General features: G+C 45.1%; 1 protein-coding gene across 2 annotated transcripts in view; it reads left to right on the top strand.

The window, feature by feature from the left end:
- The first annotated feature begins 2,853 nt into the window (after positions 1–2,853).
- The window catches only part of ZFYVE1 (zinc finger FYVE-type containing 1), a 36,485-nt gene continuing 15,814 nt past the window's right edge, over positions 2,854–23,524 (top strand). For both annotated transcript variants that reach the window (XM_067557854.1, XM_067557855.1), the window contains exons 1-2: positions 2,854–3,552; positions 22,513–23,017. In XM_067557854.1, the coding sequence (XP_067413955.1) occupies positions 3,058–3,552; positions 22,513–23,017 (1,000 nt within the window). In that variant the 5' untranslated portion in view covers positions 2,854–3,057. The remainder of the gene's footprint in view (positions 3,553–22,512; positions 23,018–23,524) is intronic.

Raw genomic sequence — 23,524 nt, 5'->3', positions numbered from 1 at the left:
AAATCACTTACCCTACCTGTACCTCATTTTTCTCCTCTGGAAAGTGGGAGAAATAATTACCTACCTATCCCACAGTGGTGCTGAGGCTAAACTAATAGAGATTTGTAAAATCTTTTAAAAATGCTTGTGTTGAAGATGCTTTTTTTTTTTTTAAAAGGTGAAACACATTAAGAAGGCCCAGTACCATGCAGATGGATAAGATATATCAGTTACTTTATTAACATGCATGCTAGCAGATTGTCAAAACTCAGCAACAGAGCTAGGCCCAACCACTTAGCAGGAGTTTTTCATTCCCCACAAACACTAACGAAGAGGGAAGAGTCAGTTACTGAGAACACTCACATCACTCTTCAGCCACCCCTCCTGACAAGCATTGGCAGGCTGAGAGAGAACTGCATCCAGTGCTCCTCAACTGGTTATTAGGACAGAGGGCCTAATTATTTGCAAGATCTCGAGATACTGAGATGGTGGGGGATAATGAGCCATACATTGCTTTCCCTGTGGGTACTGGAAAGGAAGAGAAGGCTGGACTAGCTTCCAGTTTTCTTCACTTCTGGACCTACCATAAGAGATTGTCACCATTTCAGATCCTATTTTCCACTCCAGTCTTGCTGCTAGACTGGGAGAGGAGGCTTTTCTATGAGTTACTGAGTCATCAGGGAGGATCCTGAAGGTATGTGCAATGCCCAGCCTCCCATGCCAGCATGCTTGTGCCCAAGACATTATATCAGCAGAAGAGGCTGTATCCTCATGGCTCTGAGAGAGATGTAGGAGAAACCCCCAGATTTCTGGGGTTAGTGAAACGCCCAGCAGCACAGAGACTTCTGAATATAACTCCCACGTGAAAACTGTGGTAAGGTAACGCAACCTGAGAAAATGGGGGGCCCCTTTCAGTGAGTGAGTGATTACAAGAAGGGAGGAAGGGCTCACTACGAACATGAGACGAAGGTGCAGGCACCTCAACCCCCACCCCCACAAAAGGTCAGCTCAGCAGCGCGCACAAGCCCTGAGAGAAAGCAAAGCAAAGCACGCTACGGCACACGCTTCCCCCGGCCCGCCATCAGGAAATCACCAATCTACATTCACCCGCCGCACAGCCCAAGTCCCCCGCTGTGCTCCCGGGCACGTTCTGCAGGCGCGGCGTGGTGCACGCACAGCCGGGCTGCGAAACCACAACTCCCGGCCGCCTGTGCGCGCCGGCGGCGCCCCATTCCGCGGGCGGCTCTCGCCCTGGGGGGCTGGGACTTGCAGTCCGCCCGCTGCTCTGCAGCAGGCATGGGAGCGCGGTGCGCCAGTACTACAACTCCCGGCGTGCCTGGGCGCCCTCCGCTACTCCTTCCTCCGCGCTGTCTCACCTTCCTGTCTTCGCTGGGAGAAAATAAGCCCGAAGTTCCCTGCGATCAGCTGATCCCCACTGACAACAAGGGGAGAAGGAGGAGAATAGCCGGGGAGCTGGCACAGTCACCCCGCGGGGGCAGCCAGCCTGCATGGTGGGGCTCACACAGCCATCCCGGGGGCTACACCCCGACGCAGTAGGGGAGAAGGAGCGGGGCAGGCTCCCCTCCGGCTGCTGAGAGGCGGAAGAGGCGGCTGGGACCTGAGCCTGCCTGACTCCTTAGTCACTAAGTACTGGAGAGAGGAAGAGGAGGAGGAAGGTGCCTGCTGTATTGTAAACAATAGACTGGGTTGTGGAGTCCCTTTTGGGGGCCTTCTTTGTTCCGAGGCACAGTATATCCCATCCCAGTCCGCCTGCCCGTTAGGATTGTTATTGTTTAACGGGAGGAATTACTTCTTTTTTTGTAAATTAATGTTTAAAATGGCAAAATGTTGTTGGGCCTGGTTTATGGTGGGTGAATAGTTAAAGCATAAGCAAGCAATCAGTCTATACTGCTGTTATTTAGTGAATATAGACTGGTATAAAGAAAGGTGAAGTGACTAAAGAAAATATTTGTTTTAGCTCAAGGCAAGACACAACAGTAAACAGCCTATAGATGCAGTATAACCCTCCTTGCCAGCCCCCCCTCCTCAGTGATGATATTTTTAATAAGTTACTGCTTTAAAATAAATGTTTAAAATGACCAAGAAAAAATTGTTTGTTTTGATTTAAGGTACATGAAGAATCAGGCCACAAATGTAATCAGCCAGCTTTTTTTTTTTTGTAAAGTTGTTTTTTTAAAGAAATGTTAAATGACAAGTTAGCTGACTTAGTCATGGTAGGCTTTGTATATGTGGTGACAACCGTAAACAAGTGTGTTCAGACAAAGACTGGTTGATCTGCAATATACTTGTACCAGTTATTTGTTTTAGAAGCCTTATTTTGGAAATACTGGGTGGGGGATGAGGGATACAAACATCTATGTGGTTATAATAATTTAGCTTTTGTATCCAGCATCATGGGGATGAGCATACAAAGAGAATTTCTTGTTTGGGAAACTAGATCAGGAAAGTCCCTGGAGTGCTGCTAACTCTGAAGGAGGAGCTTAACTGTGGGGTGAGAGTAAGGAATTTTCTAGTGGATACAATCCTCTGTACTTTACATTTCTAAGGTTATCTCATTTCTTCTTAAGATCCTATGTTACTAATTCAAATTAATCTTTTTTCTCTCCTTGGCTCTAGGTGTTCCAGGGAAACATGTGAACATGTCTTTTGAACTAACCAGTCTGATTTCTCTACATCACTGAAACTATAGCTTCAAGTTAAGCAGAAAACCCTGTGGGTCAGCAATCGAAACAACCACCCTTGTAAAGGTTATTTTAGAGAAAGAACACTTCATCTGTACTCTGTGTACTCTGTGTCTTACCTTTTTTTGGAGGGTGGGGGTAGAGGGAGGGATAGATTAAATGTTCAGGCTGGTACAAATCTTTGCAGCAGCAGTAGTTACATTTTTTTTTTTTTTGGAAAAGTTAAGAATCCAAAGGCATTTTGCAGCTTTTTGTCCTCCTTGTGAAGACAGATTAATTTTACAGCTGAAAGCTCTTGAAAACCTGTATACATTTCCATTACCAAAAAAACCCAAAACAACTGATCAGATAAATACGACTTTAAAAAAATCTGAAAATGAGTGCTCACGCTCCAACAGCAGAGAAGGGACTGAACACAGCACTGATGTGTCAGGAAAGCTATGTTTGCAGTGGGACTGATGAAGCAATCTTTGAGTGTGATGAATGTGGGAGCCTGCAATGCCAGCGCTGCGAAGAAGAATTGCACAGGCAGGAAAAGCTGCGAAACCATGAACGGACCCGTATAAGACCTGGCCACATCCCTTACTGTGACTCCTGCAAGGGTGCCAATGGGAATATAATGCACAACAATGCCACAGGATCCAGGCAGAGGGCAACAGTGAGGTGCCAGATGTGCAAAATAAATCTATGCCTGGAGTGTCAGAAGAGGACACATGCTGGGGGAAACAAAAGGAAACACCCAATTACCGAGTACCATGTTGGCAAACCCCAAGAGGAGGAAGAAGGGATGGATGAGGAGACCAAGAGGAGGAGGAGGATGACAGAGAAGGTTGCAAGTTTCCTCCTGGTGGATGAAATAGAAGAGATACAGGTAAGAACTATTGTGTCTTTTGAATAGACAAGATATTTTAGTTTCTATGTTAACCACACTTGATAGTCTATTAGACTTTGCTGGAAGAAATCTTTAGTATAAGTAGTGAGACACTTGAATTGTAAGAGACAGCAGTAATAACGAAATTGTGATAATCTGCTCCTGGCACTAAATTAGCATCCTAGGCCAAAGAGATGTATATTCAGGAATTTTCTTACATGCCTAGCATATGAAATTGGCTATCATCCAACATCTGGTGAGGTTGTCAAAAGGCCACACTGACAACCCCTTTGCATAGCAGGAGTGTTATCTGGGAGAGATCATGTGATAATGAGCAGAGCTGTGGGAAGAACTGGGTATAACCCAGCTAACAAAGATAAGGTGATTTGTTTTGGACTTTTTTTCTTAGTGGGGGGAGGGGAAGAGAAGATAGATGTGGCAATATTCTATAAGAAAATTGAGACTTGTGGGTGCCATCCGGGGCTTGAGATACTGTGCTTAGGCTGTGCACAGGTATGATTTTAAAACTTTTACTGAACAAAGCTGGGGTGAATGGGATTGCTCATTCCTTTGGGGCAAAGAATGTATGTAATGATGGTAGTATTACTCATCAGCTCAGAATGACCACTGCAGGACAGCCTCTTTTACCATTACCCTGATTAGTGTGTAATAAATATTACTACTAAGCTCAGCCTTGAATCTCAAAAAGCACTTCTCAAAGGCAGATAAATATCATCCCTGCTGTACAGATGGGGAAAACAGAGGCACTGGGAGGTGACTTGCCCAAAGTCACAAAGCAGGGCAATGGTAAAGTTAGAAATTCAACCCAGTCTGATTCCCAGTCCAATGCCCTATCCATTATATCACACTTACTTCCTAGTAGAAGGATGTACTTGGATACTTCATACCCAGGCCTGCTGTCTTGACATTTACAACTATATGCTCATATCAGAGCTGTGGTGCTGTTTTTAACATAGGTAGATCTGACATTACCCAAGGTACAATCTGGACTGTTGAACAACTGTGTCCTGTCAATTCTCCAACATGAGGTACCTTTACACTGCTTCACTGTGAGAGCAACCATTCCTGGTCTACTCTCACACAGCCTCCAGCATGTAAATCATCCCCAGCTATACTGTATGAGTGCTATAGATAGCCAGCCAGCCAGCCAGCCAGCCACCCATGAATTCTAGAGCAATACCAGCAAATTCCCAGTCCCAGACTTGTCTCCAGAAATGTATGTCTCTTATTGGCCAGTACCCTCCTGGACAAGACAAGCTCATAAAAAGTCTGTCAGTTCATTAATGGAAAATGATATGCACAGATCTTGTTATCCCAAATGAAGTTATCAAACATGCTGGTTTAGATAAAACAAATTTATTAACCACAGATTGATTTTAAGTGGTTACAAGTAATGAGGCATAAAAATCAGAATTTGGTTATAAGAAAATAAAAGGAAAAACACAACTAATATCTAACTTAACAAGCTAAGTGAACACAGCAAAATGTCTCTCTCACCACATGATTCTGCAGGCTTCTTACTGGTTGGATGCCTTTCAGTCAGGACCCCTTCCTCAGTCCAGTGCTCCTTTCCTGGTCCTTCAGGCATTGTGGACTTTGGGCAGAGAGAAAGGGAGAAGAGATGATTTGTTTGCTCTGTACTCACTTTTTATAGTTATGTTCCTTTTTGAAAATCATCTTCAGCTGAGGTACAGGCAACAGAAAGTCTGTGGGACAGGAACTTCTTTCTAGCTGTTTTTTTGCCAACATGTAAATTTCTTGCTCACACCATTTTTCCTGCCAGAAAATGGCCACTTTAACCAGTTGATAGTCCATTTGATTTTGTTGACACCTGGCTGAGGCATCAGTCTGCCTTTTGTCTCTGAGGAACTGGTTTGTGCCTGCTTTTCTAAACTTGGAACATGTGTCTTACAGTAAAATTTCATAACTTTATGTACAATGTTGCCACACATTTTTACAAGGCAATAATGTTCAGGAGGTTATGGGTTTTCAAATGATACCTCACAAGGCATACTTTGTATCATATTTATCATAGCCTTATAGAAAGGATGAACATAAAGACTGTCACAGGAGGTTGATCATTCACCTCCTGTCATAGTAATGCTGTCTGATTGCCTGGCTTAGACTGTAGAGAGGATGTGAGATAGCTGGTTGAAGTCCAACCTAGATAGAAGAGATTAGTCATGAGAAACATCTAGCAGGTCTTGCTTTTTTGGTGACAACCCTCTGTATAATTGATGCACCCCAAGCACTTTAGTAAGACTTGCAACTTTGAGGCCATCTTTGTTCACAGGCTGAAGTTTCAGGTTTCAGTGACATTCCTAACTAAGTTGCTTCCCTCTATGATATTTGGAAGCTTTAACTCTTATAAGATGCAGATCTCATCAGCAATCTACATCTGGCCTCTAGGTTGATCACTGAAATACATTTCACAGCTATCCTTGAAAGCTGCTCACAAATTGCGGCTTTGCCAGGTCATGGCAACATAAATGCCTTTGCGGACAAGAGTCAGTTACTTTGCTTTGTGAACTTTTGTCTGCCTGTTGCAAGCAAGTGCACTTCAGAGATTTACTATATAAAGCCTCAGATAATAGGGCCAGTCAACTTGAGGGGTTTGCCCCTTATATCACTGCAACTGGGTACAGCAGGGCTGGAAAAGTTGCCTGATAGAACATCTTAACAGGAGGCAGGGTCCTCTTCATAGACTTTCTCAGTCTGGAATGCTGTTCTCTTTCTTATGGCGGAGTACATATGTGGCATTCTTCAGAGCCGGGCTCAAACCTATTTCTATTTTAGTGATGTTTAGGATTTTCAGTTGTTCTGTTTCCTAGCTGCAGGAACTATAAGTATAGGTTTTTGTTTTAGTTTGTGAACCTAGAGGCCTGCATTTGGAGAGGGCGTCCTATAAATAGTTCTGTATGTGTCTTCCTTAATTAGTTTTGCTCCCAGTAGTTCAGAAGAGCCAGTGTAGCTACGGGGGAGACAGCCTGAGTCTTTTCTGTCTCACACATTCAGCAAAGGGCCTGGCTGACTTCTGATTGCAGAATCTTTATTCTTGGAGATAAGGAGCAGGAAGAGCAGCTGGATTTTAAGATTACAGGTGTTCTTTGTGGTGCTCGCAGGAAGAAAAAAATCTTGACTTTTAAAATTCAGGAGACCGGAAACAGATATTAAAGTCAGAATAATTATGGATTCCAATAGTTTTTTTTAAGTCACTTTTCTAACTTTGTCTTATTAAAGATGTGAATGTAACAATGTCCAAGATAAGAGGGGATGAGTGAGTATCTGATCATTGTTAGTCTAGTCAGTGGCTGTCACAAAGGAAGATTCTGCCAAACCAGAATAAAATGAAAAACCCTACATAATTAGAGACCTCAGGTATATTGCAGAGTATGTATGACATCTGATGCTGTAGAGAGATTCTTGCAGATGTATACAGGTTTGCTAATCCCCACACTTAGGGTTATAAAGGAATTTCCTTGTCCTAGGGAATAGTGGCAAGGATGGTTTGTCAGGAGCAGGGGGAGAGGAAAATAACTCACCTCCCTTTGGGAACTTTGAGCTGGGAATCATCTGTTAAATTCAGGTGGTCATATCCCACTTGCTCACTCCTATGACTGCAGGGGAGTGGGTAGCTATGAAACTCAACCTTCTGTTCATAGTGCCCTTGTCCAAAATCGATTTACTGATGAGCCAGGAGAAGATGTATCTGTTTTATGCTTCCACTTCTCAAACAGTAAATTTAGTTCACTCCAATCAGATATAGGCTTTTTGGTAATGCTCATCTCTCTAGTACCTGAGTGCTTCAAAGTCATTAATTTAGCCTCACAACACACCTAGGAATTAATTATCCTCCCCTCTTTAGGAAACCGTTACATGTCCTGTCCAAAGATACTCAGCAAGCCTATGACAGAGGCAGGAATAGACCTTCCCTCCTGATTTCCAATCCAGTAACTTACTCACAGAACCATCCTTCCTCCCTACCCACTGCAACCAAAGCAGCTCTGAGTATTGTCCATGCTGCTTCCTCCCTTGGCCAATGCATTCTAGCTGCCTAGCAGGTGTCTTGCTATACAAGCATACTTTCACTGTATTTTTCACACTGTTTGTAATGTTATTGGTCTGCTACTCCCCCATAGCTCTCACTACACCCCTCATCTGTATCATTGCAGCCATACATCTCCCTCACCCTGGCTCCATTTGCCCATCTGTGTTACCCTCACTCCTCTATAGTTCCTACCAGTTCTAATGGCTCCTCTTCCCCTATCCATCCCAATCTGCCCATCCTCCCACCAGCACAAATCCAGATCCCATATCCCACTTCCTCTGCTGCCTTATTCTCCTCATCTCTGGTGACATTTGCCCCAACCCTGACTCTTCTTCTGTCCTCACCCTCTCTACCTCCACCCCACTCATGACACCCATTCCTAGCTTCCCACCCATCCCCCTCTCTTTGTCTAGCTGTCTCTGTGATCCTTTTGGAGATGGAGTGGGTGTTCCAGTCATCCATGACCACCTCATACCTTCCTTTCACTGAGACCTGAATCCCTGCATCTGACACTACCTCTTTAGCTGCTCTCTTTCAGAGGTCTCTCCTTCTCTCACACTCCCCACCCTTGATCAGACTGTGGTGGGTGTTGAGCTTCTCCTTTCCCATTCCTGCTGCTTCTAACTTCTCCCTCCTCCCCTTCCCACTTTTTCTCCTCTTTCGAACAGCCCTGCATGTGACTCTTTTTTCCTCTCCCCCTTCATGTTACTGTCATCTATTGTCCACCCAACCCTTCCTCTCCAATTTTGATTCCTGGCTCCTCACAATCAACAACACTCAACCTCGGCGTCTTCAGTTCCATGTTGATGATCCACCTGACTCCTTAGTTGCATGTTTCCTCGCCCAGGTCTTTTCATTCAACCTGCAGCCTGGGGTCAACTCTCCAAAAGTTCATTGACTTGGTCTTCACCAAGCACTGCTCTTTCTCTGAGCCCTGCTGCAGAGTTCCACCTCTCCAGCCATCACTTGGTCTCTTTCAGCATTGCCTCCCCACACATCCTGTCACTTTACCTTTCCATGACTTCCGATCCATCAGCAATGACTTCTCGTCTGCTCTTAGCCTTCTCCTCCCTTCCTTCCCTTACATTAATATGGTTGTGGATTTGCTCTGTGCTTCAATGTCCTCCACGCCTGACACTCTTTCCCCTCTTTCGCATTGCAAGGTCCACCCTGCCAGCCTTCACCCTGGCTCACTTCCAACATCTATTTCCTCTGCTTCTGCTCTCTGCTCCAGAACATCTCTTGCAGAAATCTGTGACCAGACTGATTTCCTTCACTTCATATTTGTGTTCTCCTCCTTTAGTTCAGCCATTTTCCTAGCTAAACAACTCTATTTCTCCAACTTAATTGAATCCCAGACCCTCAATCCCAGCTGCCTTTTCACTGCCTGTGACTCAAACCCTCCTCTCCTCCTGCATCTACTTTTCTCTCCACATTGGATCTCTGATTTCTTCCAAGAGAAAATTGACAAAATATGCCATGTCCCCCATCCCCTCCTACAACTCTCTCCTCCTCCCATCAGATGCAGAAGTTTCTCAGTGGCTCTCCTGTAATTCCTTCTCTTTCCCCAGTGACCACATCTCCTTATCTCCTTCATGCCCACTCATCTTCTCCATTATTCTTCTCCTCAACCACTCACTCTCCTGTTGCTCTTTCCGCTCACAATATAAGCATGCTGTAGCCTCTCCCATTTAAAAAAAATCTTGACCCCACCTGCCTCCAACTATTGTCCCCTCTCCCTTTCATTTCTAAGCTCACTGAGCATGCTGTTTATAATCCCTGTGTAGAATTCCTCTTCTCAAATTCCATCCAAGATCCTCCCCCATCTAGCTTCCGCCCCTGAAGTTTCAGCACTGAAACTGCTCTTGCCAAAGTCTCTAATGATATTTTCCTACCCAAAGTTCATAAACAGTACTCTATTCTCCTCCTCCCTCCTCCTTGATCTATCAGCTGCCTTTGACACAGTTGGGCATGTTCTTGAAATCTAGTCTACACTTGGCTTCTGAGACTGTCCTCTCCTGGTTCTCCTCCTACTCTAACCACTTCTTCAGCAGATCCGCCTCATCCCTCCCTCCAGCTTTCTGTGGGGGTTCCATAGAGCTCCGTCTTTGGTCCCTTTCTTTTCTCCCCCTGCACCTTATCTCTGGGTATTCTTTTCCACAAACACAAATTCAACTAACATCTCTATGTTGACAGTTCACAGTCCTACCTCTCTAGTCCAGTCCTGTCATCTCATGCCCAAACTAAAATCTCAGCCTGTCTCTTACATCCCGTCATGGATATCTAGCATTCAGCTCAACCTCTTTATGGCTAAAAGAGCGCTTAGTGGGAAGGGTTTATGAGGAGGGGAGACAACCTCTTTTCTTGATCACTATGGATACCACCACTATCCTACCCATAACCTGGGAGTCGTCTTTGATTCAGGCTCATAAAGGCTACATCTAAATCTTACAGTGTCTTTCTGCATAACATTTCTAAGATATGGCCTCTCTTAGCCATCCACGCAACTAAAAATGCTCATCTTGCTTCTTGATTACTGCAACATCCTTTTCTCTGGTCTGGACAAACTCGGTCTCGCCCTGCTCATATCCATATTGAATGCTGCTGGAAAGGTCATTTTCCTGGCCTGTCACTCTGTCTGTCACCCCCTGTTTTTGAACCTTTCCATTGGCTCCTGCTTCTCTATTGCATAAAACAAACTATTTTTAAGGCCCTTCAGAGTATTTCCCCACCTTCTCTACATAGTGAGAGATGATAGAGCTTGCTCCCAACTCTGATCAGCCCATCACCACCTCTGATTCCAGTCTCCATCACTCACCTGGTACATTTTCAAGACAGTAATTTTGTGCTTTCTCCCATGCTGCCCTTCATGCTTGGGAGAAGCTCCCTATAAACATCCTCAGAATTCACTCATTATTCTCAAAACTCTCCTTTGCCATGATGCCTACAAAAAACTTGGCAATGGTTACACTGCTGGTGATATGCTGAGATCACTGTGTATCATGCTGACCAATATTGTCATCTTGTTTCTTTGTACATCACTATCTATATCCATCTGTTACGTCTTGTCTTAAACTCCCTTGGGCAGGTACTAAGTATATAATCTCTCTTCTTGTTGTGTATTTATCCAGTACTTAGCACAATGGGGTTCTGGGCCAGGAGTAAGGTTCCTGCAAATAATAGGCTAGCCTTGCTAAGCTTTTTGTCTTTCCTTTTATAGTGGCTTTCATCTAAGAATCACAGAGATGAGATTTAATACACGGTTCTTACCACAGGGTATGAATTCAGTCCTTTGGTGTAGTCTTACCATCAGTAGCAGGTGGAATAATATCAGTTTGTCCAAGATTATAATTATGTAGTGTACACTATACATTCCCTTATGTAGAGTAAGCAGCTTCCTGGGCCCCAGCTGGTCATGACATGGTTGATCATGTCATTCTGCCTTCTATAGCATGAGGTGACTGACTTATGCATCTAGAGCAGCAGTCATAAGAGACCGTTAGGACTCTTGTGTTTAGTCAAAGTGGGGCAAGGATAAAAGCTTTGTTGTTGCCAGAGTTTCTCAACCAAGAGAGGAAGAAAGCTTCCTGCCACTCGAGTTAGAAGGGCATTGGTTCCTGTAAGCCACACTCATAAAGGAGAAAGGAGGGACCACTTATTGTTGGTTCTCTGAACTGAAACTCCCACAGCAACCAGCCTTCCCCCTCTCCAGTTTAATAGTTTCCTTGCCTTGTTAATAGAGCAACCCTCTTCACCTCCTGAGTCCAGCCCCATGCTTGAGTTTCTCTGTAACCCCTGCAGTGAGACACCTCTCGTCAACCTGTTGCTCAGAGTATGGAATTAAGTTTCTTCCTGCCGAACACTGCACAGGATATACATATGGTTCTGTGGAAAGACTAAAGACAGTTTAGATGCTCTTGATGACTGTTGAACATGTAGGATAGAAAGGAACCCACAGTCCTTTGCTTGGCCCAAGGATGGTCCATTAAAGATGATCTGGTCAGTCATTTTATGCATCTGTTGGGTAATTGGATCCCAACAGCAGAGCACCCCATGCTCTCCCCAATTTAAAAGTTGCATCCACTGGATGGTGGAAAGCTGCTTTAAGGAGCATTGCTTAGCTACTTCTCTCCCTGAATAGTCCAGAAAATACTGGGGGTTCCCTTTATTATTTGCTGGCTTGGGACAGGTCAGAGTCAAGAGAATAGAAAGTCATGGAACACATTTCCCTGAAGAGGGAATCCTTAGCAACCCAAAAAAGCAAGCTAACAAAATGGCTTCTGTCCTTACAGAAGATCTCATCTGTGTTTTACTGCCTGCCTCTGTGTGTAGAGAAGCATTTGTATGGCAAATGTTCCCAGTTTCTGTAACACCTTCCTCATGTCTGCTGATGTGGGAATATTTTGATGATACTGTCAGCCTGACCTTTCTGCAGGACTGCGCCCTGCTTTCCTGCAGCTTTAAGTGTCACGGGCAGGCGCCTTTGCTTCTTTTTGAAAGTCTGCGGCAGAGCTGTAGCACTGATCAGACACAGGGCTCACACAGAGGTTCCCAACTTTTAGAGCGTGGAGCCTCTTGTCTCCATGGTCTGAAACTGTGGCTTCCATGTCCCTGGCATCCATTGCTGTTGAATCTCACCTGTTTTCTTCTCTCTCTCTCTCTTCCTCCTCTTTCTGTTTAGGTAGCTTTTCTTTCCTATGTATCATTGTGAATTTGTTTCCCCAGCCTCTATGAATGTCCCCGTTCTCTGTCATTCTTCCTTCCCCCCCCCCCCCCCCCCCCCCCTTCCTCATCTCTCTCCTATTCCTTTTCCAGTTCCCTCTCCCTCACTTGGTTGGCTTTCTGTTCTTCCAGTACAAAGGATGCTAGCAACTGAAAAGTGTTGCTAGGTACCATTCTCCCATAAAGCAGCTCCCACCCCTCCCCCCGACAACCAGGTCTGTGAGCATTTTGGAAAACATTAGGAAACTTTTTTTTCTTAGAAACATGAGAGGAGTCGCACACAACTCAGGAGAATACACAACCCTGCCAGTGGTCTCCAGCCTGACTCCTGGCTGATTTGAAATATCATCATTGGAAAGCATTGTATCATGACTTTTCTTATGGCTTGCTTGCTTGTGCCTTTCCTCTAGGCCAGTGTTTCTCAATTAAATTTGGCCACGGAACCCTTTTGAACTCGATAAATAATTGCGGAACCCCCCAAACTCTTAACAGTATTTTTACATATGGGGCCAAAAAAATGTTGAAATAAGCAAATTATATACAAACAACTAGGTCAGCATTTCTCAATTAAATTACACTTACACTTGATAGCCTCCGCTGAAAAATCCGGGACATCTTCCCTTTTTCGGTGGCACGGAGAACAGCTGCTTGCGGAACCCTAACAGTGTTCCCGCGGAACCCCAGTTGAGAAACACTGCTCTAGGCACCTGGCTTCTTCTTGCCTGCAGTGAGCATGTGTAGGTTCCTTTTCCTGCTTCCTGCTGCTCACCACTGCATGCATGTGGTCACACTTCTGCCCTCTCGTTGAACTAGGCACAGCTCTGAGAAGCAGGTAGTAGGCAGTTTAGCAGTTGCTTGCCCCTTAGTCCCAGGATGGTTTTTCAAAACCTATCTAAACTAGGATTATTGTCAGATATGCTGGTGCCTTCCCTTCTTTGCCCCTCCCCATGCTTACCAAAGGGATCTTTATAGGGTTCCTCTCTGCTACCGGCACCAATGGGAGCAGAAGACAGGCAGACAGACAGAGAGAAATAGAGACTTGAAGAGAAGCCAAAAGGGGGGGGCGAGTCTGATAATCTCCTCACCCTCTTTGTGTCCACACCAATTGTGCTAACCTAGCGCTCGGACCTAGGGTTCCAGGATCCCATAGGGCTGGAGGGTCTGAGCTCACATTAAACTGGGACGTAGGGTTTGAGCCCTATTCCTTTCCTGTGTGCCCGTGGCCCTGGTTTGACTCGGGTCACAGAAGTCCTCCAGATATATCCCAGAGTTCCTTGGGGCAACTTTTTTCTATGCCAGTAGTGTGTGGTGCAGTTTATTGTACTCTGTTGTAAATGGAAGCCAAGCATCCCTTTGCAAATAGCAACAGCTCAGGTTAGTGTTAACCCACTGTCTGCTGAACACCAGTCTGCCAGCGCAGTATCAGAGAGCCTGGAGGGTTTTCACTGGAGACCAATCAGAAGAAGCTTTTTGCAAAGAGAGCTGCTTCCTGGTCACAAGAGCACAGCCAGATTCTGGTGCACAGAGCCCAGACCCCCCAGCACACACAGCCCCAGGGACGGCAGTGGGGCCAGAGAGTGGAGCTTGGGACTAAGTGGCCGGGAGGGGAAGCAGCAGAGCTCCTGACTCAGCATGGTTGGAGGAGGATGACCATCAATGCCCCAGCTGCTTGCTCTCCCTGCAGGGCAGCAGCTTGATCACTGCTCCACTCTCCCCCTCTGCCTTCCCTAGGGCTTTGCTGGCAGGGGCACACAGGCATCATGCAGTGGTGAGGTCAGTGAGTGGGGGCAGGGATAAAGGCTCCCGAGGGGTGCTAGAGCACACTGCACCCCAACCCCTGAGGACGCACTTCACAGACAAAAATAAATAAAAACACCCAAGCAACCAAAACCACCTACCTCGAACAGCCCATTTTAAAAATGAAGAATTGCAAAGTTTCATTTTTAATAGTTTGGCAGCCCTGGAGACGGACGTCCTACTGATCCTCAGAAGGGTGCACACCGGCATTGCCTTGCCAGTGTCATTCAGCCTAGAGGTGGAGAGTCCAGTTCTCAGATTAGGTGGCTGTTCATTCTACTGAAACAGCCACCAAAGGAGCTAATTATGCTGCCTATGTACTTGTGCTCCTAATGGGCACCTGAGTCCCATCAATAGCACCATCACAGTTAGAAAACAGGCCGGGCAGTAGAGTTTCCCATGCTACAGCACATTTGTAGCACTGGAGCGTCAACGTGTGGTGGGACTCCAGGTGCTCGGGGAAAGGGTCATTTTGATTTGTGTCTGTGCACTGCAGTGTGGATGCCAAAGCCCTAGGTTCGAACAAGAGTCAGAAAATCCTTAATCTAGGTTTAAAATGCAGCGTACTCAAGCCCAGGGTGCCCTGACACAAGTCCCACCAACCCTAGGCTTACATTGCTGTGTGGATATAGCCTCACGGTCTGGTACAGAAGCAGCACTTGGAGCGCAGTGATTCCCATTGCTTTTTCCTCACCAGTGATGTTGGCTGAGTGGCTTGCTGGTCACATGAAACTGGAACTGCCAAATTCCTCCTAAGGAGATCTTGACTCCTCCCTCCCCCCCCAGTCCTATTTCACAGTTTCCCACTGGGCTAGTGGAGGACTAGATTAAGAGAGTGTTTAGGATGCAGCATATAGAAAAAATTCTTTAAATACAACCCCACACAAAGGCCCTGGCATAAGGTGCTTCTACATCATCAACTTCTTTAGTATGGAGGGAGTCTTGTCTAGTAGTTAGAGAAGATGGCTAAGAGTCAGGACCCCTGGGTGCTATTCCTGGCTCTGCTACTACTGTCCATTGGGCAAGTCATTTCACTTGTCTGTGTCTCCCTGTCCTATTTGGGCTGGTCTACATTACATAGTTATGTTGACAAAAATGGAGGTGCACACACTGAAATGTTCCTCCCACCCATATAACTCCCCTGCTATGCCGACATAAACCCTACACCTCTCGTTGAGGTGGTTTTACTATGTCGATGCAGTGGCAGTGTAGATGCTGCGTTCCTTACATTGGCTGTTGGCTGGCATTCATGTCAATTTCAGGGCTCCAGCAGACCAGAAAAGCAGGCAGCTAGAGCCCAGCTGCACCCTGCTTCCCTGGAGAGCTGAGTGGTTGGACTCCGCTCCCAGAGCGGGGAGGAGAGAAGCCCCAGGTGGCTTCTCCATCTGCTCCCCTCTGGGGAGAAGCTGGGGCAGCTGATGGGTGAAAACCCCTTGGCAGCTTCTCCCGGCCGGGCAAGGGGAGGGAAGAAGCTGGGGTGGGTTCCTAGTGGGGAACAGGGAGCCTGTGGGGCAGCCGCTCTGGCAGGGAGCCGTCAAGGGAGCCTGGGCTCTCAGCTTCGCACCCTGCCCCTCTTAGGTGGAAGCACTCCTGGTGAAGACGTGCACCACTGACCCAAGGAGGGCAGTGTGGACATCAGCCACAGTTGTAATTAATGCGGTGGCTGCTAGTTGACCTAACACAGGTCGACTCACCTTGGTAGTGTAGACAAGGCCTCTGTAAAATGGGGGGGGGATAATACCTGTTTTCCTCACACCGTATTGGGAGGTCAAATTAACGTCTGAGAGGGCCTCAGAATACTATGAGTGCAAAGTATTATTATTATTAGGATTCCTGCTCCATTCTTGTCAGCTGTGTGAATAGCCAAAGGACAAAAAAATAATCAGGTTGGAGTCTTCTTCGAGCAGAGGTCATTTACTCAGAAGTGTTCATTGTTCTCTGGTTAGCACAAAGTAAAGAGTACTCTACCTTGTGGATCAGTTATGAGGCTATCTACATTGCTGTTAGAATCTTGTTAGCAGTTTCAGACCACCCAGCTGCCCCTTATGGAGGTAGCTTACCTGGTAATTGTTTGGTTCCCAACCACCATCCTGTCTTGGGGCTGCGGCAGGGTAATCAGGCCTCTTTACAGTTTTTTCCCATAATGTGCCTGGTCTGCCTTAAGATCTTTGAAATTGGATTCACAGTCTCCATTGCTTGCCCAAAGTGTTTTTTTGTTTTTGTTTTAAAAAGGGGGAGCCCAACAGTCTCATCTTCCAGATATGGACAACCTCTAGCTTTCCATAATAATGTTAAATAATAATACTGATATTGCAGTAATGCCCAGAGGTGCCAATCACGATCCCATTGTGCTAGGACCTGTACAAACATGCATGAAGACACTGTCTCTGCACTGAAGAATTTTCATTCTAAGAATAAAAATGACCCTGATTCTCTCTCCTGCTGTGGTCCCTTTACACCATTCCAGTAGCAAAAAGAGGGTGCAGTGCCCCCTTTTAGGAAATACCCCTTAGTGTAAAGGGGCTTCCCTGGTGAAACATTCCTATGCAACACCTTGTAGCCCCCAGCACAAGGGGAGAGTTAATGATGGGAAGGGGTGTGACTCTGACTCTTCTCTGTGCTCTGACTATTCAGGGCTAACAGTGAGTGGCCCATATGCAGCTGTCGGGGCCACATCTAGAATTCTAGGGGGACAAAGTCGATTTTGTTCACTTCCCTCACTACTGCCTGGGCTTTGTCTCTCCGAATTAGGGCCTATTACTGTATAAGGCCTTGGTTATCTATCTTTAGTACCCCGATTAGTCCCACTGAAGTCTATGAGATTACTCAAGAGTACTATAAAATTAAACATGTGCAGAAGTGTTTGCAGGATCAGGGTCTAATTCACTATGAAAAATTAGATTTAATTATAAGCAAGGAATACTTGAGATTTATAAATTAACCACTTTGCATAATTCTTTTTGAAAGACTTTTCACATGAGCAAAAATCTCCTTATAAGAGAGAAGAAATATTAGATAAACTGAGCAGGAAACCAAAACTACAGATTACCTTTTAGACTTTAATGCTCAGCTTTGATCCTGCTGGACCACTTGTCACACTGCCTACTCAAAATGGAGTCTCTGGTCTCTGAAATCTGGAAAGGAGTGATGGAAACAGGGTTGAATTAGGGCAATCTGGGGCCGTTGGTGCACCACAACATAGGACCCCACAGTGATCCCATCTGCATTCCATGGTCCTGCATTCCACTTGGAGTGGCATGGCAAAGGGCTCCCTCCCTTCCTAGATAGTCCCTTTCCCCTGGAGTGGCAGCAGGGACTGCCCCTCCCTCCCCTGGCGAGCAGCAAGGATACCAACAGGAGTCCCCTGTGGAGGAGTAGGGTCAGCAGCATGGTGCCCCCCAGTAATTATCCCAGCAGCTGAGGTGCATTGGAGTTGGCGGGTGGGCCTGCTGCACTCTTCTCCTAGCACAGGTTCCTCTGTGGGGTGGTGCTATTGGGGTTGCCCAAAGCACTGAGATGCCTGGAGTGGTTCACACCTCCTGAGCCGTTCTCTCAGTTTGTAAAACCAGGCAGACATCGTTCCATCTGTTGTACTCAGTTCATATTTTCAGACTTTTCTTCACAACCATATGGGCTAGACTTTGGTTTTTTTCCCAAGGAAAGATGAGAGATGCTGATTTAATTGCCTGATTCCAGGAGCTGGCATTTTAGGCATGGGTCTGTAGCGCCTCGGCTTTAACCCAGCCCTGTCTGGAGCCCCATCATTTGCGTAATTTAAAACTGAACTGGCCAAAACATTAGCAATTATATCATAGGGTGTCGTGCTGCATTGGGAGAGATGGACTGGATTACCTTACTGTGTCTCTTCCATTTCCAACTTCTGTGATTTAAATGCTTAACCCTCCCTGAGATTCGCTGCCGAAAAATGCCTGACTTCTGCATTTCAGAAATTCAGTGCTGACTGTTATGGCACTGGTTGAGACCACACAGTTAAAATTACAATGGCTATTCCATTATAAAGCCTAGTTTGACTTTTTTTGTCTCTGACTTTAGTTGAAAGAGCCATTGGTGTGAGTTTTTGTAGGTATTATCATTTTTTAAAATGGTTTTTAGAAGTGTAGGAACAGAATGGTTTGTATTGCATAATTTAAAAAAAAAAATCTGTGATTTTTCAAGATGAAAAGTCCTTTTGCGATTCATTTATTTATTTTGGCTATCTATGTCTGAACATTGGTTTATTACAGATGTTTGAAAATTCATAAATATGACACACATTTGAACACACTGTCAGGAATCTTGTCCTTTATTTTCCCATTGATTTCTGAATTTTTTAAAAAAATGTACACTTTTAAGCAATGTTAATGTTGGGTGGGGGATGCTGTGGTATATTGGTTGTCAAATGAGTCTGTTGACTGATAGATTTGACGACTTACATGTTTGCCATCTAAACTATAGATTGACAACACTTTTAAGTTTTAGTCATCAGACATGCCCTGCCAAAATGAACCCACTCAAAGTGTAGGATTTCAAAATGCTACAGCCAGTACAATTCATAACCAATATAATTAAAATCTTCAGTTCAAGACTAACAATACGAGACTACTTGAATATCATGTAAAGCATTATTGAGTTTGTGAATTGTGCATGGCTGTATGAAAAGGCAGACTATGTACAAACTTTGCACGAATAAGAGTAAGACGTAAAAGGCCCTGTGCACAGTTCTGAGAGGAGAAAGTTCTGTGAAAAATGGATAAGATTAATTTAGACTTTGTAGACACTGTAAGTGGTTTACCTCTGGGTCAGAATTAAGGTCGTTTGGGTGCCAGTCATAGAGAATGTTTTCATTTCATGGGTTGTGTACATGAACCTTAACATATATTATTACTGAATGAGATCAGTTCCAAGAAATTCATGGACAGGAGGCTCATTTTTACCTTCTCCCTGATCCCGTCAGTCTATCTGGCCCATAAATCAGTGGAAAGATATGTGTTGACTTCATTGGGTTTTGGATCAGGCCCTTTATTGGGTAACAGTTCAAAACAATGTACTTAATTTCCAGACAAGTTAACATTCAAGTCTTTTGACAGTCTGTGTTGCATGTCCTTCGCTAACCGTTCTCTTGACTGCCTGATGGCTTTGCTTTTATTAGTGCTCAAGTCTCAGTTTTTTAGATTAGGTATAATACATTTCTGAGTATATAATTCCCTCTACAAGTGACAAGTGAGTTTCAGAACTAAGCCAAACATGAATCACACTAGAACCCTCGGTCTTTGTTCCAGACTAGTGGCTGGTCCACACAGAAGGATAAGAGTCTACTACTCCTGCCAGTTAGAAAAGTGATCCCTTTAACTGTAGTGGTAGAGTTTCATGCTTTTAGTGACAAAGGTCCCAGGTACAAACCCATTTAACAACCCATTCAGGGGATGTCATCAAAAGGGCACATTAGGAAGGGGCTTTTATGTAAGTATATGACAATTATTAATACAAATGCAAATAATCATAAATATTTATACAGAAAAGAAGACTAAACATGGTTATAACCTGTGATATTGAGAGTTAGATAAGAGCTCTCTTTATTAGAGGTAGAAGGGTGTCTGTGTTTATCAGTTATGATCTTGAAGTATAATAAAGCTGTAAATGAATCTCCAGTGTTAGAAATGATGAAAGGAATGGAGAAAGAGAAATATGGGTAGGGAAACTGAGGGGCTAAGGAAAAGGACATGCTTTTTAGAAAGGTCTGTGCAGTTCTTGCTCTGAAATCAACTTTTGCAGTGTCACTTATGGGTGTGGTTTTGTTCCATCCCCACTCGTGTCCACTGATATTGTCACATTAGAGGTGTGGCGTTAGGCTTCATGAGAAATTTCCACAGCTGTGTTTGTGTTAGTTGGGCTGCCACTGCCCAGGCCTTGGCATCAACACCAGGAGATGCTGTGGCACACCCTGGCAGATCAGTGCCTCTTTAGGACTCCAAAACAAACAAAAAAAGCATTTAAGTACTATATCATCAGTCCTCACAATTGGGATGAAGCTTAACAACTGTCACTGGCTGGCCTAAAGAGACCAAATCTGGGAGGGGAAGTTAGTAAGCCAGTTGCTGGTGGGTGGATTTCCCAGTTGTATTCTTTAGGGATGTCCAAGTGTATTCAGTGCCTTGGAAAGAGGTAAAGCAGTTCAGCGCTTAGGTCACTGGCATGGGGTAATTTTAGATGGGTGAGTGCTGAACAGTAAAAACCATTGGCGCTGTGCAAATTCACATCCCATTAATACCACTGCTCAATGAAGGTATGGTCCAGGATCAGGCCCCCAATGAATTGCAAAGCCGTTGTTGGGAACTCTATATGGAGCTAGCCTCCTCTGACTCTCTTTAGTTCCTCCATGCTGCCGACACTGCCCCACCCAGACACCTCACATCAGGCACCTTGACCCCATGTAACCAAGGCCTCTAAAATATCTCCACCTATTGGTTGCCCAGCCAATAGTTAAGCAATTATTTGAACAAAGCTGTTGCCCTCTGGCCTCCAGGGCGTGCTGAGGCCATAATAGTCAAGCACTAATAGTGCTGTCTTCTGGGGCACAGAGAGTGAGGCGTGGCGGACAGATTATTTTTTTCTTTAAAGATTAGCATCTTCAGACAAGGGCTGGAATAAGAAATGTAACAGATACATTTTTAAAGGGCTAGGCTCCTCCATTGAGCCTTAATCCATCACAATATACTTGGGAATTTGAAGCTGTCCCTTAAACAGCCCCTAGGGTGTGCTAGTGATCACAGCTGTCAAAAAATGGCACACTCCTGCCCCCAGTTAAAAACTGGGTGTGCCCTTGTATTTCCCACTCTGTCCCTGGACAGCCTGATCTCATCCCCCCTTTATGTGGAGTTGAGAGGTGCTTTTGGATGGTTTCCTTCTTTCCCTCATGTTGTGAGGCTGCCTGACTGTTTTGAACCAGTGAGTAACTATCCTGGTCTCATACTCTATAATTTATCCTTCTGAATGCAGCTCCAAGCCTTTCCCTGGAACGTGGACTCTCTTTATTTTAATGTACAGTCTAGATCTTGCTCACAGATTTCACCATAGCAGGGTGGGACTTAAGAACCTGAATCAGTGATCTAAGAATAAACCTATTCAAAGAATCCATTGGTTGCCTCCTGATCTCTGTGGATCTTGTATTCCAAGATGTTCAAACCATATTGGCCTGCAAGGGAGGGGAATTTTGGGAAACATTTGTGAGAGAAGTTGCATATGGGAAGAAATCTTTTCTACCCCTTTCCCTTGGAAATGGCCAAGGAGTCTCCAGAAATTAATGGCCAGTAGAAGGGGAATCTGTGCCCTTCGCTATTGAAGGGGACTCAATGGGAGAAGTCAAGGGGAATGAACTGAATTGAATCCTTCTCAATCAGTGTTTTTATTTTGCTTTTCTTATGACACAAATTCATAGACTCATAGAAGATTAGGGTTGGAAGGGATTCCAGGTGGTCCTCTAGTTCAACCCCCTCCTCAAAGCAGGACCAACCCCGACTTTGTCTTGAACAAACCCAACCCACCCAAAACCCAAATCTAAAATTGTCTTGAACAACCACCTGTTGGCCTTGTACCCATGTGAACACACCTGGCAAACTACAATAACCGGACCTTGAGCGGGACAAAAACTTTGAACTCTAAAGCACTGTTATTCTGCAATTTAAATTAGGGTTTCGGGTGAGCCTGCCTTGTCTAGCACACATCTGTTTTATCTGGCCCCCCAATGCTGTGCTATTTGAACAGAAGTGCCCCATGCTTTACCATTAAATAGTATGACAAGTCTGATTTAATCCAAATGAAAGCCCAGGAAACCAGATGTATTGAAGGCCAGGTGCTCTGGTTTTTTTGTTTTTTTACTTTTGTGGTTAAAATAATAAATAAATGAAAGCCTACTCAAATATATTACAAGGTGGCATATCATGTCTGTCTTGCAAATTTTAAAACAACTGCTTTAAAAATTGCTTTAATCCAGTGCAGAAGTCTGGATTCTAAATCTCACTTCCCCCCCCGCACCCATCCCGTAGGATATATGACTGGGGGGAGGGGGGAGGGACTGGCTTGAAGAATTGGTGATAGGACATGGAGGAGGTATCATTTGGCCACTGACGATGGAGGGCAGGAGTACCTACATGACTTAGAAGCCTGAGTCCCATTAAAGGTCAATGGGATTTAAGCTCCTACGGCACTTTGGTGCTTTTGAAAATTTTGCCTGGGGCTCTTCTATGTTTGTAAGGTTTATAAAGGGGAAAACAGCTCATCCCCATAAAACCTGTGAGCCCTGAATCCAGCTCTGCTTTTAGTGTTGTCTTTTCTAGTTTCCCATATATAATGTTGTCATTTTTTTATTTTGGAAGGTGATGAATGAAGAAGACTTTATTAAGAAGCTGGACTGTAAGCCTGAGCAGCACCTAAAGGTGGTGTCCATCTTTGGGAATACTGGGGATGGCAAGTCGCACACCCTTAACCACACTTTTTTCTATGGTCGTGAGGTCTTTAAGACATCTCCAGCCCAAGAATCCTGCACAGTTGGTGTGTGGGCAGCCTATGATCCTGTCCGCAAAGTGGTGGTGATTGACACAGAAGGTCTGCTTGGGGCCACAGTGAATGTGAGCCAGAGAACACGGCTGCTTTTGAAGGTCCTGGCCATCTCTGACCTTGTCATCTACCGTACTCATGCTGACAGACTCCACAATGACCTCTTCAAATTCCTTGGGGATGCTTCAGAGGCCTACCTGAAACATTTCACTAAAGAGCTGAAGGCAACCACAGCACGCTGTGGTTTGGATGTTCCCTTGTCCACTCTGGGTCCTGCTGTCATTATCTTCCATGAGACTGTGTACACCAAGCTACTGGGCTCCGGTGAGTAGAGAGAAAGAGACAGTGAATCAAAATATAGCTAAATGTTATCTGTTAATTGGGCTGGACCTGTGGTTAATAGTCAATGCTCTGGGCTGCCATGTGGAAGATCTGGGTTAGAATCCTGGTCTTGCTCACGTTTTAGACTGACAGAGGGTCTGCAGAGGCAGCATGCTATGCCCTGATGGTGGAGTGAGGGATTTATGTCACAGAGTAGCTACCTAGTTAGCCAATTAAGGATCAACATTGATTAGTCTTGAAAGGAGTCCCCTCTGATCCTCCTCAACCTAGGACAGTGACTGTGGCTTTAGACCATGAGGATGGATAACTGAGCGAGGGCAAGTGAAAGTAGGGGACCCTCAGATTATGACTGGGATGCAGAGGACCCTATCACAAAAATAAATGAAAACATATCCCACTTACAAAACTAAATGGGTAAGAGGTATGAAATGGACTTGTTTATTCTGGGGATTGGTGCCGTTCAGAAGGGAATCCACCCCCGAACACACA

Source organism: Emydura macquarii, unplaced genomic scaffold (assembly GCF_026122565.2).
Source record: "Emydura macquarii macquarii isolate MOO-44397 ecotype Brisbane River unplaced genomic scaffold, CSIRO-AGI_Emac_v2 contig_1876, whole genome shotgun sequence".
Taxonomy (NCBI): Eukaryota; Metazoa; Chordata; order Testudines; family Chelidae; genus Emydura; species Emydura macquarii.
The sequence above is the reverse complement of the archived record's forward strand: the minus strand, read 5'-3'. Positions and strand labels throughout refer to the sequence as shown.